The following is a 13430-nucleotide window of genomic DNA, read 5'->3' on the forward strand; positions in this document are numbered from 1 at the left end:
TTCTTCATTTCTTACTTAGCTCCCAATATGGAACATATACTAGCAGTTGCTAACGAAGAAGGCTTTGTTAGATTATATAACACAGAATCACAAACTTACAGAAAGAAGTGCTTCAAAGGTGAGTACAGGTCTATAATTTTTGTTTTAACATTATTTTTAATTCACAGATTCTCCAGTAAATTTTTATTTAAATACATTCTTCATCTGTTTTATGTTGCCATAAAGGAATATCTGAGACTGGGTAATTTATAAAGAAAAAGGAAGATTTATTTGCCTCATGATTCTGCTGGCTGGAAGATTGGGCATCTGGTGAGGGCCTCAGACTGCCTCCACTCATGGCAGAAGGTGAAGGGGAGCCCACGTGTACAGAGACCACTTGACAGGAGAGAAAGAAAAAGAGGGGCAGGGTGGTGTCAGGCTCTTGTCTTGAATGAACTAATAGAGTAAGAACACACTCCCACCCCAGTAAGGACATTAATTTATTCATGAGGGGTCCATCCCCATGACCCAAACACCTCCCATTAGGCCCCACCTCCAACACTGGGGATGAAATTTCAACATGAGATTTGGAGGGACAGACATCCAAACTATAGCACATTCCCAATTATGTGTACTTCTCTTTTTAGGGATCAGGTTAAATGTAAATGGTGGACTGCCTGTCTGCCAATAACTGTTAACTATGACAATGCCTTTACTAAAAGTTAAGAAAAATACATTGTAGGATTAAAAATATTTCTTTTAAAAAGTTAAATCTTTTACACTTAATGTGTAAGCATTGCTTTAAAATATTTATATTGATGTAGCATCTTCCATCTATAAAGCAAAGTTCTGCTGACCTTAAGAAACTGATCATTGGGAACTAGTCAGTAAAGTGTTGAGATAACTAAAATAAAGCAAAGACTATAACTGATGTAGAAATACAAAGAAAACTCCACAAGTATCAAAGAGAAAGCTCTCATGTAGTAAAGAAGGCTAGGAAAATTTTTTATGAAGAGTAAGGCATTTGAGTTGGAGTGTGATATTTAGACCAATGGAGATGAAAGAAGGCTCTTCAGGTGGAGGGAAAAGCATTGGCAAAGCCTTAGAGATAGGAAAGCATAGGATATAATAAGAAAATAGGGAGTGATCCAGTTTGGTTGGAATAAGATACATGGAGAACAGTGAGAGATGAGCCTTGCAACAAAGCCCAAAGCATGTAGGACTTTGAATGTCCAGCTAAAGTATTTTAGACTCTAGAGAGCATCATGAAGCTTTTTGAACTGGAAACTGTTTCAGAAAGATTTCATTTTAGAGAATATATTACCAGTCAAATCATGGAAAGGAATTTAACATCAGATGGTAGTTCTCAAATGTGGTAATGAAGGGAATGTGTAATGTCTATGAGTCTACAAATTCTCGGCCCATGGACCGCTGATCTTTACAGCTTTCAAAGCATTTAAACTGCTGTTGATACGGCTACTAGAGAACACAGTCTAGACATTTCATTTACCATTTTCTTTGTTTAGAATGGATGGCTCACTGTAATGCTGTCTTTGACCTGGCCTGGGTCCCTGGTGAACTTAAACTTGTAAGTGACTTTTATTTCATTGGGATCTGGGTAAATAACTGGTACAGGGTTGCTTTATTAAACTGTGCTACCTTATTTTTGAAAGGTTACAGCAGCAGGTGATCAAACAGCCAAATTTTGGGATGTAAAAGCTGGTGAGCTGATTGGAACGTGCAAAGGTCATCAATGCAGCCTCAAGTCGGTTGCCTTTTCTAAGTTTGAGAAAGGTTGGTTGGTAGTTACCCTCTTTCTTCTTAACCTTCTTTATGGTAGAGAAATAAGAAACTGTAATTGTTTCTCTCCTTTCCCCTGTCAAAGTTGCTTCTTTACCTATACAGATGATTGAAATTCTAATATGACTGAAAATCTTAATGGAATTATGTTGGTTTGGGGCACATTCTATGGACATGATCTCCAGCTTCTCCCTGAAAGTCAAGAGTGTTCAGGGAATTTTTTTCTATAACCTTGCAGATAAAGTAAAAATTTATAAACAGCTGCAATACCTCTATTCAACTTTGATTGTTCATTGAAGTTAAAACCTTGTGCTGGGCACTCGTTAACTCTGTACGATAGAGTTACTTTAACTCTAATTGTAAAATCTAAATGGGGTGTGAGGCTGGTAAGAAACCTGAGAAACTGAACATGGTTCTCTACCTAAAAATTTACGTAATTAGTTTAAATGGCCCAATTTCCTAGTATGTTCTTAACTATTATTCACTCACAATTTATTTTCCTAAATTTATTTTACCGTTATGGTGGAAAAGGAAGATTTAAAGAGTGATATAACCGAGAACATTACTGTAGCAGCTAGGGGAAAACTTAGCAGGGGTGTCTGAATGAGCTCTTCCTTTCTGGTTTTTTGTCTGATTCTTCTCTTTCCTCCATTTGTTTCTCACTAAATAAACTTTTAAAAATAAACCAATAGACATTTATCTAAAAAAAGTCTTTGAATTAATCTGACTTTAATCTCAAAAGTAATATAAACAAATATTACAATTTCCTTTATCATTAAAAAATACCATATTTTAAAAAGGAATATTTACATTTATTCACCTGAGCACTCAGGAATATTAAACTGAGTTGTTGAGGTGGTTTGGACTTTTTAAAAAGTCAGTTTTAATCTATTGTGGTTGCTGTTGAGACTGGAACCTTGAAGAGGAAATATGTGGTGTGATTTTTAATCTCTGAGTAACTTTCATTGACCCTTCTAATTATAAAGTTAGGTATGCTTGTGTTCCAGTTTTCTATACTTCTGTGTCTCTTAACTCTGAGTTTATAAAAGTAATTTAAGATTATGAAAATTTAAAGGGTAATAGAAAAGGAAAACACCGTATCTTTTGGTCCCTTTGTTTAACTTTTAAAGCTCTGTGCATAGAAATCAATCTATGTCAATGTGGTCTAGTAGAAAAAGCACTGGGTTAGAAATTGGGGCAAGTGGCTTTTATCATGGCTTTCACTAGTCCATAGGTGCCCTAGTGTGAATTAGTCTGGTTGGGTATTGCCTCCAAGGCCCCATGGTTTGGTTGGTGAAACAGACTAGATTTTAGCCCCACTCACTCCCTCGAGCCATATGCCTTTTGTTGGGCACACTTTTACAACCATACATAGAAGCCCTGTGTTTTATTCTGGACTCTTGGACAAAGTCATTTTTACCTCCCTGGGCCTTCAATTCCTGATTTAATGAGATTAATATCTATTCTGTTTAGCTCACAAAAACGTTATAAACATAAAAGTGAAGTGAGATATGAATGCATTAAAAAAATTAAGAATCATATAAATGCTTAGTGTTTTGTGGGTTTTTCTGTAGGTAGCATGGTTGAAAAGATCATTGGTCCAGTTCTTTCAGCCCTACATAGGCAGGACACAAATATTCTTAAGAACTTCTAGTAGATAATTAAAATTGATTATAAATTTATTTCTGTTTCCTCTACCACAAACTTATGTATATTTGCACCTTCTTTCTCATTATTCATTCTTCAGTTTAAGGCCACCCCTTCCTCCTAGGTCACTGGTTCTCAACCCTGACTCTACATTAGTCACCTGAAGAGGTTTTTCAAAATATCAACTAAATAAGAATCTCTGGGAGGGGGGCCAAGTCTTTATTTTTTTTTAAAGCTCCTCAAGGGATTCCAACATGCAGCTAAGGTTGAGAAACATTCTTGATCTTCCGCTAAGACTTTATGCCATTCTTGTATCCACACAGTTACTGTATCTTCAAGCTCTCCCTCTCTGTTGGCTGTTTCACCTTAGGAAAGACTCAAAAATGTCTGTGGCCTATCCCCCAAAACATCTTAACCCTGTGTTCTCTTTTTAGCTGTTATCCTTTCTTATTTCCTATCTCCTCTTAAGTTTCTTAAGAGTAATCAAAAGCTGATTAAATTTCTTCATCTCAACTTTATTCAATCTATTTTCTACATCTAACTCTTCCTGAAATCACCCTTGCTAAGGTTGTTAATGATCTAATTGTCAGAAACCATGAAACTTTTCAGGCCTTTTCTTCTACTTGTATAATATTTGATACTTCTGGCCATTTATAAAATTTCACAAAAATTTTTTTCTTCCTTTGAATTTGTGATACCACTCCCTTCTGGTTCTCCTTGTCTTTCGGTTTCGTCCTTCATAGTTGCTTGTGTGTATCACACTTCTTTACCTAGCTGAAAGTGTTGGCAAGACCCAGGATTTGGTGTGTGACCTTTTTTACTTTCAGTCTATACTCTGTACCTTCTCCTTGAACAGTTTCATCCATACCAGTTTTATTTTGTTTTGTTTTGTTTTTCACTCTACTTGCATTGACCTGGGTCTAGATTTCTAGTCTTAACCTGTCTGTAAGCACCTCAAATTCAACATATCCAAAACTGAACTCATGATCCACCCCCCTCTCCAGCAATACCATCTTTATCCTTTCCTCTGGTATCGTTTCCCTGAAGAACTTCGCTTAACATTTCTTCTAGTGCAAGTCTGGTGGTAATAAGTTACCTTTATTTTCCTTTATCTGAAAATGTTCTTATTTCATTGCCATTTGTGAATATTTTTGTTGGATATAAAATTCTGGATAGACAGCTTTTTTTTTTCTTTTCATTACCTGAAGATGTTATTCCATTGTCATCCATGGTTTTCATTGAGAATTCTGTGATCATTCAAGTTATTTCCCTGTATATATGTTGTTTTTCCTGACTTGCTTTCACGATTTTTCTCTCTTTGGTTTCCAGCAGTTTGACTATGGTGTGTATAGTCAGGGTTCCCTTCAAAGTTGTCCTGTTTGAAGCTTATTGAGCTGTTTGAATTTGTAAATTTATGTTTCACTGAGTTGGGAAATTTCCTACCATTTCTTATTTTTCTGCCTAATTCATTTATATTCCTTCCCCTCACCTTCTTCTGGTACTTGAATTACTCATATATATATATTTTTTTTTCAATTACTCATATTTGACCTTTCAAAATTATCCCATGAGTCCTTGAGGTTCTGTTTTCTTAAATTTTCTTAAGATACAATGAATATACCATAAAATTTACCCATTATCAGCCCCCAAAAGATATTTGAGTCCATTAGGAGTACTTTTCACCCATTTCCCCCAATCCTGTATAACTACTGGACTAATTTCTATCTCTGTAGACTTGCCTATTTTACACATGCATATAAATGGAATGGTACAATATATGGTCTTCTGTAACTGGCTTCTTTCACTTAGCATAATATTCGATCTTAATTCTCTCTCTCTTCTTCAAATGGAATGATTTCTATTGATCTGTATTCAAGGTAACTTTCTCTGTTCTCTCCTTTCTGTTCTTAAGCCTATCCTGTGAATTTTTGTCATTTCACATGTTGTGTTTCTTAGTACTAAAATTTCCATTTTTTAAAATAAATTTTGTTTTTCTGTTGAGATTTATTGTCTTTTCATTAATTACAAGTGTATATTTCCCTCATCTGACATAGTTTTAATTTGCTTTACAACTTTGATAAATCAACATCTGGATTATTTTGGGGTTGGCTTCTGTTGATTTCTTTTCCCTTGAAAATAAGTAACTTTCCAGGCTCTCTGCATGTCTACTAAGATTATATCTTGGGCATTGTGAATGGTATGTTGGGTTCTGGATTCTGTTATATTGCTTAGAAAATAGTTAATGTCTCTGTTTAACAGGCAGTTAACTCCTTTAGACTCCATTGTAGACTGTCACACCTACAGTAGGGTAGTGGGTCGTATCTTAATCATTTCTTTAGTTTAAGCCTCAGTCGAAAGCTGCTTTCGGTTTTCTCTTGCACATATGGTTTTTGGGCCAGCTAGAGACTTGGACTGAGTTTAAACACAAAATTAGAGGTTCCTTTCCTTTGGCTGTCATCAGGATCCCCCCACTCCCTCACTCTCTGACAGCTCTTGTTCTTCCCAGTCTTCTTTTCCTGGTTCCTCTGGCTTAAAAGATAGCAGATTTTTCTATTGATATTTTAGCTGCCTGGTATTAATGCTGCAGCTGTTGCTGCCCTCAACATAGAACCACAAAAAGCTCCAGTAACTTACCCAGGGCCAATCATTTACTAAAGGTGTTGACTCCCCTCCGAAAATTGCATGTTTTTTTGTACAGTTTCCACAGAGTCCTCTGGTAGTCGTTTTTGTATTTTGTCCAGTTTATAGCTAATGCAGGTGGATCAGTTTAAGTGCTCACTCTTTCATATAAGAAGCAGAGTGGTGGTTTTTTTGGCTTAATTTTAAAGAATAAAGTTCTCCTATATTCCCTTCTCCAATCCCATTGCCCTCCTCCTATCCCCAGAAATAACCCCTTTCACAAATTTCATATAGATCTGGCTCATATATTTATGCTAAAACAATGCAGCTTAGAGGTTTGGAGTATAGGCTCTGGATTCACACTGCCCAGAATACCTTTGCGAGTTACTTAGCCTCTCTGTGCCTTAGTTTTGTCATCTGTGTGTAAAATGGGGAGAATAACACCTACCTAATAAAGTTGATAGCAAGGATTGAGATAATTTATCTAAAGCATGTAGAATAGTAAGCACTCAGTATGTTTTGACTAATGCTTGTTTATCATTCTTACTATACTATATAAAGTATTTTATGTGGTTTTAAGAAAATTTATAGAAGGATGATTCTATAAAGTTTTTGTTCAGCATAAGCATCTTGAGCACTTTGTAATCTCTTCTCTTCATAGCTGGTTTCTGTATTTGTTATTGAGCCGTATGTTTTTAAATTTTTAATCTCCAGTGCCAAATATGGTACCTAGCACATAAGAGATACTCTGGAAATTTAAATTGAAATATATGTGTCAATGTCAGGTTTTGTTAACCTCTTGATAAACTATTTATTTCCTTGCAGCTGTGTTCTGTACAGGTGGAAGAGATGGTAACATTATGGTCTGGGACACCAGGTGCAACAAAAAAGGTACTCTAGTTCTGTTTTAATTTTGACAGATGTGGGATCACTCCATACTTAAATTATTTTGAGTGAAAGTGTTGGTGATTTCATCTGATTACCACTAGGGGGCAATTGCTCATAATTCGGCACTTCCGCTTACTGTTCCAGTTCTCAGGATCTTAGTTCTCACTGCAAGTATTATACTCACATATTTACCTCATATTGTCTTCTGAATTATAATGCCATTTACCTACATTATTGATTGAATTAAAAATATTGATACATAGGCACACTAGCATTTTTTAATTTAAATTTTTTTGGTTTTAAAGAATTTGGCTGGGCAGGGTGGCTCACGCCTGTAATACTAGCACTCTGAGAGGCTGAGGTGGGTGGATGGCTTGAGATCAGGAGTTCAAGACCAGGCTAAGCAAGAGCGAGACCCTGTCTCTACTAAAAATAGAAAGAAATTATCTGGCCAACTAAAAAAATATATATATAGAAAAAATTAGCCGGGCATGGTGGCGCATGCCTGTAGTCCCAGCTACTCAGGAGGCTGAGGCAGTAGGATTGCTCAAGCCCAGGAGTGTGAGCTTGCTGTGAGTGAGGCTGATGCCACGGCACTCACTCTAGCCTGAGCAACAAAGCGAGACTCTGTCTCAAAAAAAAAAAAAAAAAAAAAAATTTTTTTTTTGGTTTTAAAGAATTAGATTAAACATAGCTCATGCTGTCTCATGGTACCATTAAGTGAAAGTGGTGATCATCTCCCTGTTTATTTTTAATTAATTAATTTATTTAGGAAAACAAAAATTTTAGCATGTGTACTTTTTTATTGCTGTATCATAGTTGTACATATTTTTAGGGTACATGTGATATTTTCATGCATGTATACAATGTATGATGATCAAATCAGGGTAACTGAAATATCCATCACCTCAAACATTTATCTTTGTATTGGGACCATTGCAATTCTTCTCATCTAGCTGTTTTAAAATACACAATAAATTATTGTTAAAAAATTTTAGTAGACTTTGTTTTGTAGAGTTGTTTTAGGCTCACAGAAAAATTGAGCAGAGAGGGTTCCCGTATACCTGCTGCCCCACACATGCACAGCCTCCCCAGCTGACAATATCCTGTACACCCAAGTGGTACATTTGTTAACAGTTGATGAACCTACACTGACACATCATTATCACCCACAGTTTATGGTTTACATTAAGGTTCACTCTTGGTGTTATATATAATATAGATATTGACAAATGTATAATGACATGTGTCCACCATTGTAGTATCATACAGAATAGTTTTACTGCACTAAAAATCCTTTGTGCTCCACTTACTCATCCCTACCTCCTCACTAATCCCTGGAAACTACTGACCTTTTCACTGTCTCCATGTTTTTGCCTTTTTCAGAATGTCATATAGTTGTAGCCATACAGTATGTGGCCTTTTCAACTGGTTTCTTTCATTTGGTAATACTCATTTAAGTTTCCTCCATGTCTTTTTATGGCTTTATCAAGCTCTTTTCTTTTTAGCACTAAATAATCTTCCATTGTCTGGATGTGCCACAGTTTATCCATTCACCTGCTGAAGAGCATCTTGGTTGCTTCCAAGTTTTGGCAATTATGAATAAAACTGCTGTAAACATCTGTGTACTTATTTTTTATACATTATAATCTTACCATAAGAAATACAGTGCAGCTGGCTTTTCTTGTTTCTAATTTCACTAATCTGGTCAAAAATTACTTAATATTGAGTTCTTATACACAAAAGTTACTTTCAGCATGAGATCAGAGTTTTGAAGCCTAAATCAATTTCCTTGGAATATCTTTCAGATGGATTTTACAGGCAAGTGAATCAAATCAGTGGAGCTCATAATACCTCAGACAAGCAAACCCCTTCAAAACCCAAGAAGAAACAGAATTCGAAAGGACTTGCTCCTTCTGTGGTAAGGTTTTACAGAGATATACATGTGTGTAGATCTTAACAGGATGGAATATCATTTTAGGAAATTTGTTGACCATAAAATGGGAGCTATTGATTAGGTGAATGAGAATTTTCATTTACTTTTGATATCAGTGGTTTATTGCTTACTCAGTACCTACAGTAGTGGTTCTCAAACTCCAGTGTGCTTTGGTGTTACCTGGAGAGCATGTTAAAAATTCAGCTTCCCGATTCTCAAGTTTCATCCCTAGAGATATCGCATGTGCGCTCTCTCTCTCGTTCTATATATACATATATATATATACACACACACATATATACACACACACATTCCTATAATGCGATGTGATTCATTAGGAAAAGTGGGGGAGGAGTAGTTTGAAGAAGCATATTAAGTACTATGATATAGTTTTCTATAAAGAAGGAATCCATTGTTTTCATAATACAAACTACAGAAAAGATGTGAGTTTTTTGTACAGTTTTTAAACATTTGGCAAAATATTAAATATATTGAGAAACACTTGGGTAGAACATAGTACCACTCTAGTAGCTTATAGTCAAAGCTCAAACAATGCTCATAATACATCTTTTTCCTTTAAAAGAAATTGCCATTAATCTCATTTTAGTGTGTTAATTTTTCTAATGTTTCTTGTTTGTAGGACCCAAGTTAATATTTTGGGGGAAGTATGCTTGCTACAACATTAAGACTTAAAACTACATACCATGAACAGGACACAGACATGAATGGAAACAGTTTCATCTTCATCTGTGGAGCCCAGATGAAGTTAAAATGAGTAACATTTCAGACATCTAATCAAGTTCTGAGCTAAGATAACTTGTTAGGTTACAGCAAGTAGGAGGTCAAACTCCATTGAGCCCCTTTAACTTTTTCAGAGCATGTGACAAACCTTTATCCATAATTCTATCTATATCATCCTATATGATAATCTGGATAGACAGCAACATTTTGTAGATGAAATAGGCACAGAAAAGTTCAATGAGTTTCCTAAGGATACATAGCTTATTTGTAGGGCTGATTCTAAGTAGACCCAGTGGGCTCAGATAAGTAAAATCTTTTAGTCACCAGTTGGTTTCTTGAGTACATGTTAAAGTATTAACACTATATGCTATAACTTCATGATGTTTAGGTCATTTCCTTGCTAAAATTACTTCCTGGTCAGCATATATATCTGATTAAGATGATTGGAAAGAAAAGATTTAGTCTAATTCAGAGTTAGGGGTGGGGAACAATTTTTTAGCACCTTGTTCTCTTGATGGTGAAGATTGTGGTATCCAAGATAGAATTTCCTTCTTTTCTTTTCTTGTGCTATCAGGATTTCCAGCAGAGTGTTACTGTGGTCCTCTTTCAAGATGAGAATACATTAGTCTCAGCAGGAGCTGTGGATGGGTAAGAATCTATTTCTTGGTTCTTTTGATGATGTCTCTTTTATGAGCTAAGATGGGAAAGTCACCTAGTCCCATTGTAATTGAATGTGTATACTTTTAACTTTCAACACAGCAAGTATCCTAGCTGAGAAAAGGAACTACAGATCACACTGAAAAATATCTAGTTAGGACTCTTACTAAACTAATTGAGATAATACATGTGTCATGCTTAGCACATTGTCTCGCACATAGGAGCAGTGTTAGCTGCTGCTGCTATCTTAGAGAAGAAGCTGGATGAGTAGTTTGCTTGCCTTATATACAATATAATTTAGTTACTGAATCTTATTTTGAGGAGCAAGATTTCTATTACTTTGGATTTTATCTTTTCAGGTTTAAGAATATCGTAAAAGAGGAAATCTGATTCTGGGCATGTAGTTGTCATTTCTGGGAGTAATATATAGCTAGATTGGTGATAGAAGGGCCTAATGACTTTTGCATACCTGCCATCTATGATTGGTCTGAATTTTTGGCTTCCAAATAAGTCTGTGATGCTTATTGATTGGTTGCTTTGTAGCATATAAATTCTTTGCATATGAGGACTCTTTCTTTTTAAGCTCTCTTCTTATTTTATCTCCTTAATATCCCTCCCTCTAAAAATTTTAATTTGAAAGATCATGGTTTACCAAACTAGGATTTCCATTGTCTCCTCTGGATGCTAAAACCCTTCTGTGAACCAAATTCTCAGGCAAGACTGAAGAAGTATTTAAAGGTTATTAGTTATGTTTGTGAATGGCTACAAAAGCTTATTCTGTTTGTTTCCAAGGATACCAAGCTTGTGTTTTCAAGTTGCCTGCAAACTAGAACTAAAGGATTATGACAATTATACCAATAGATGAAATGAAAAAATACTTTATTTCACAGGAAAATTGTTTAGACTAGATTACTTAAGGAGTTATGTATAGAGACATAACCATAGGAATAGAGCTTGCTACTTATGATGTCAAAGGATATATTCAGAATATTAAAGGCTTAGGAAGTGTTTTTTTCTAAAAACAATGAAACAATGACTATCAGCACTCAACCTTCATCTTCCTTTTCCGCTCCCTTGGAGTAAACTTCAGTAACCCATTACTGGGTCAAATCACATCTGTTTCCGTTCTGTCAGAATTATAAATCTGACATTGGAGACAATAGTATAAGATAGTTCAATTTGTTTTCCAGTGAGATGTTCCTGGTTAGTGTACCAGAGGAGGTAAATTAAAAGTCATAATTGAAGTTATTTGGGATTGGGAGAAAGTCTACAAAATAACTATATTTTGCCTTGGTTTTTAGTATAATTAAAATATGGGATCTGCGTAAGAATTATACTGCTTATCGACAAGAACCCATAGCAGCCAAGTCTTTCCTGTACCCAGGTAGCAGCACTCGAAAACTAGGTAAGCCTTTGCATAGACTATAGGACTTTTGGGGGAAATGTACGTTTTTGTTAAAATTAAAAACAAAAAAACTTAGGCTGGTTTTCAACAACATAGACTAGAGAAACTCTAATATGTGGTTTTATCTTTTTGACATTCAAAAGATAAAAATTCAGAATATTTTTGGTTTGTATGTATTTTGGGATCAGATTTCTGATGATTCTTCTTGTGAAATAATCTATTTTCAGATCTACTCACCTTCACCAGGGTCTGCTAACTAAAGTTTCCTTTTTCCAGGATACTCAAGTCTGATTTTGGATTCCACTGGCTCTACTTTATTTGCCAATTGCACAGATGACAACATCTACATGTTCAATATGACTGGACTGAAGACTTCTCCAGGTAAAATATTAGTCATTCAAATTTTCTTAGCAGGAAACTAATATGGGCTTTTTTGTTAGTGATAATTTAAGGGTTTTTTTCATCTAAACCAAACCTATTAAGCCATATGAGGATGCTGGTATCTTTGATTAGTTCATGTGATATTTTTGTAAGTGTATATTCCTTGTGATGATTTTACAAATAAACAGAATCCTGCTCTTTATAATGACTTAATTTTATTTTCATAGAGAGTCTCCTGAAATTATGCTCCTTGGCCTATATGTAGAGTTACCTCAATTTTCTATTTAATAAGCTGTAGGGTAGAGAAAGTTGTTCTGCTCAACTTTTGTCCTCTTTGGGGGCTGTTAGTTAAAATTAGGGGGCTGAGTTTTTCAGACACCCAAAATAGTTCCAACCTCTCTCATCCTCTGTGATGTTGGACAGAGGCCATTTTATCTCTTTAGGTGCTTTCCCCAACTGTACCTTTTTTTTTCCTCAATAATATAAAAATATAATCTGATACTTAACACTAATAAATAAATGATATTTTAAAAAAGAAACATGTTTCTCAAGCATGCTTTAAGAGGATTATGTGGGTTACATTATTTTTAAGAACATTAGCAATTACATAAGCAAGCTACATATTAGTAGTCTGGTTTTTCCTCAGCTACAGATCTGTCAAAAATACTTTGAATTCCATAAGCAATCCCTAGAGCTCCCACTAAAGTAAGATGTACTGGTAAACAAATCTCAAAATAGTACAGAACTCAGATCATTTTATCTGGGATCTTACAGAAGTTTCCAAAGATTGCCCCAACAATCTTACTAGGACTTTATATTTATGATGGTATCACAATCACATTTCAATGCTTTGGATTAGACCTGGTGTTCTCTGAACAAGACAAGAGCAAGAGTATTTGGAAAGGGGGAGAGGTTTTATAACTTCTTTTGTTGTTTTTCATAATGGAATCAGAACTTGGAGAATTACTTATTTACTTAGTGATATAAAATAGACTTTTCAAAATCTTTCCTCAAAAGGTAAAGCCTAATCCTGATTATATTACCAGTTGTACAAGAGCTCTTTCTATATAATTTTTGCTATAGTATGGCACTGAAAGGGGCCTTGAGTTTAGTTTGTCCCTCTGCCATCAAACACTTTGTTAATAATTTAGTAACCTTTTTCTATGCTCCTAAAAATAATTTGATTTGCTCAGATAGATAAATACATAGGTAAATACATGGATACATAGATTTGTTCCTTAAAAATTGAATGACAGCCAAATGTGTGTGTGACATCCAGTAATTACTTGTCTTTTTCAAAACTTCAGAAAGGATCTTGGGCTCAATACTTGATCTACCATACTTTTCATTTACAGTATTATACCATGCAAATGATGT

General features: G+C 35.1%; 1 protein-coding gene across 2 annotated transcripts in view; it reads left to right on the forward strand.

The window, feature by feature from the left end:
- Positions 1-13430, forward strand: part of DTL (denticleless E3 ubiquitin protein ligase homolog) — a 46220-nt gene that overhangs the window by 8595 nt on the left and 24195 nt on the right. Inside the window, exons 3-10 of one of the 2 annotated variants that reach the window (XM_045536461.1) lie at positions 20-118; positions 1506-1567; positions 1653-1773; positions 6871-6936; positions 8742-8854; positions 10185-10258; positions 11569-11672; positions 11949-12053. In XM_045536461.1, coding sequence (XP_045392417.1) covers positions 20-118; positions 1506-1567; positions 1653-1773; positions 6871-6936; positions 8742-8854; positions 10185-10258; positions 11569-11672; positions 11949-12053 — 744 coding nt within the window. Of the gene's footprint in view, positions 1-19; positions 119-1505; positions 1568-1652; positions 1774-6870; positions 6937-8741; positions 8855-10184; positions 10259-11480; positions 11489-11568; positions 11673-11948; positions 12054-13430 lie in introns of those variants that run through there. The other variant, XM_045536463.1, reaches the window with a different exon arrangement.

Source organism: Lemur catta, chromosome 23, assembly GCF_020740605.2.
Source record: "Lemur catta isolate mLemCat1 chromosome 23, mLemCat1.pri, whole genome shotgun sequence".
In the NCBI taxonomy this organism is placed as follows: Eukaryota; Metazoa; Chordata; class Mammalia; order Primates; family Lemuridae; genus Lemur; species Lemur catta.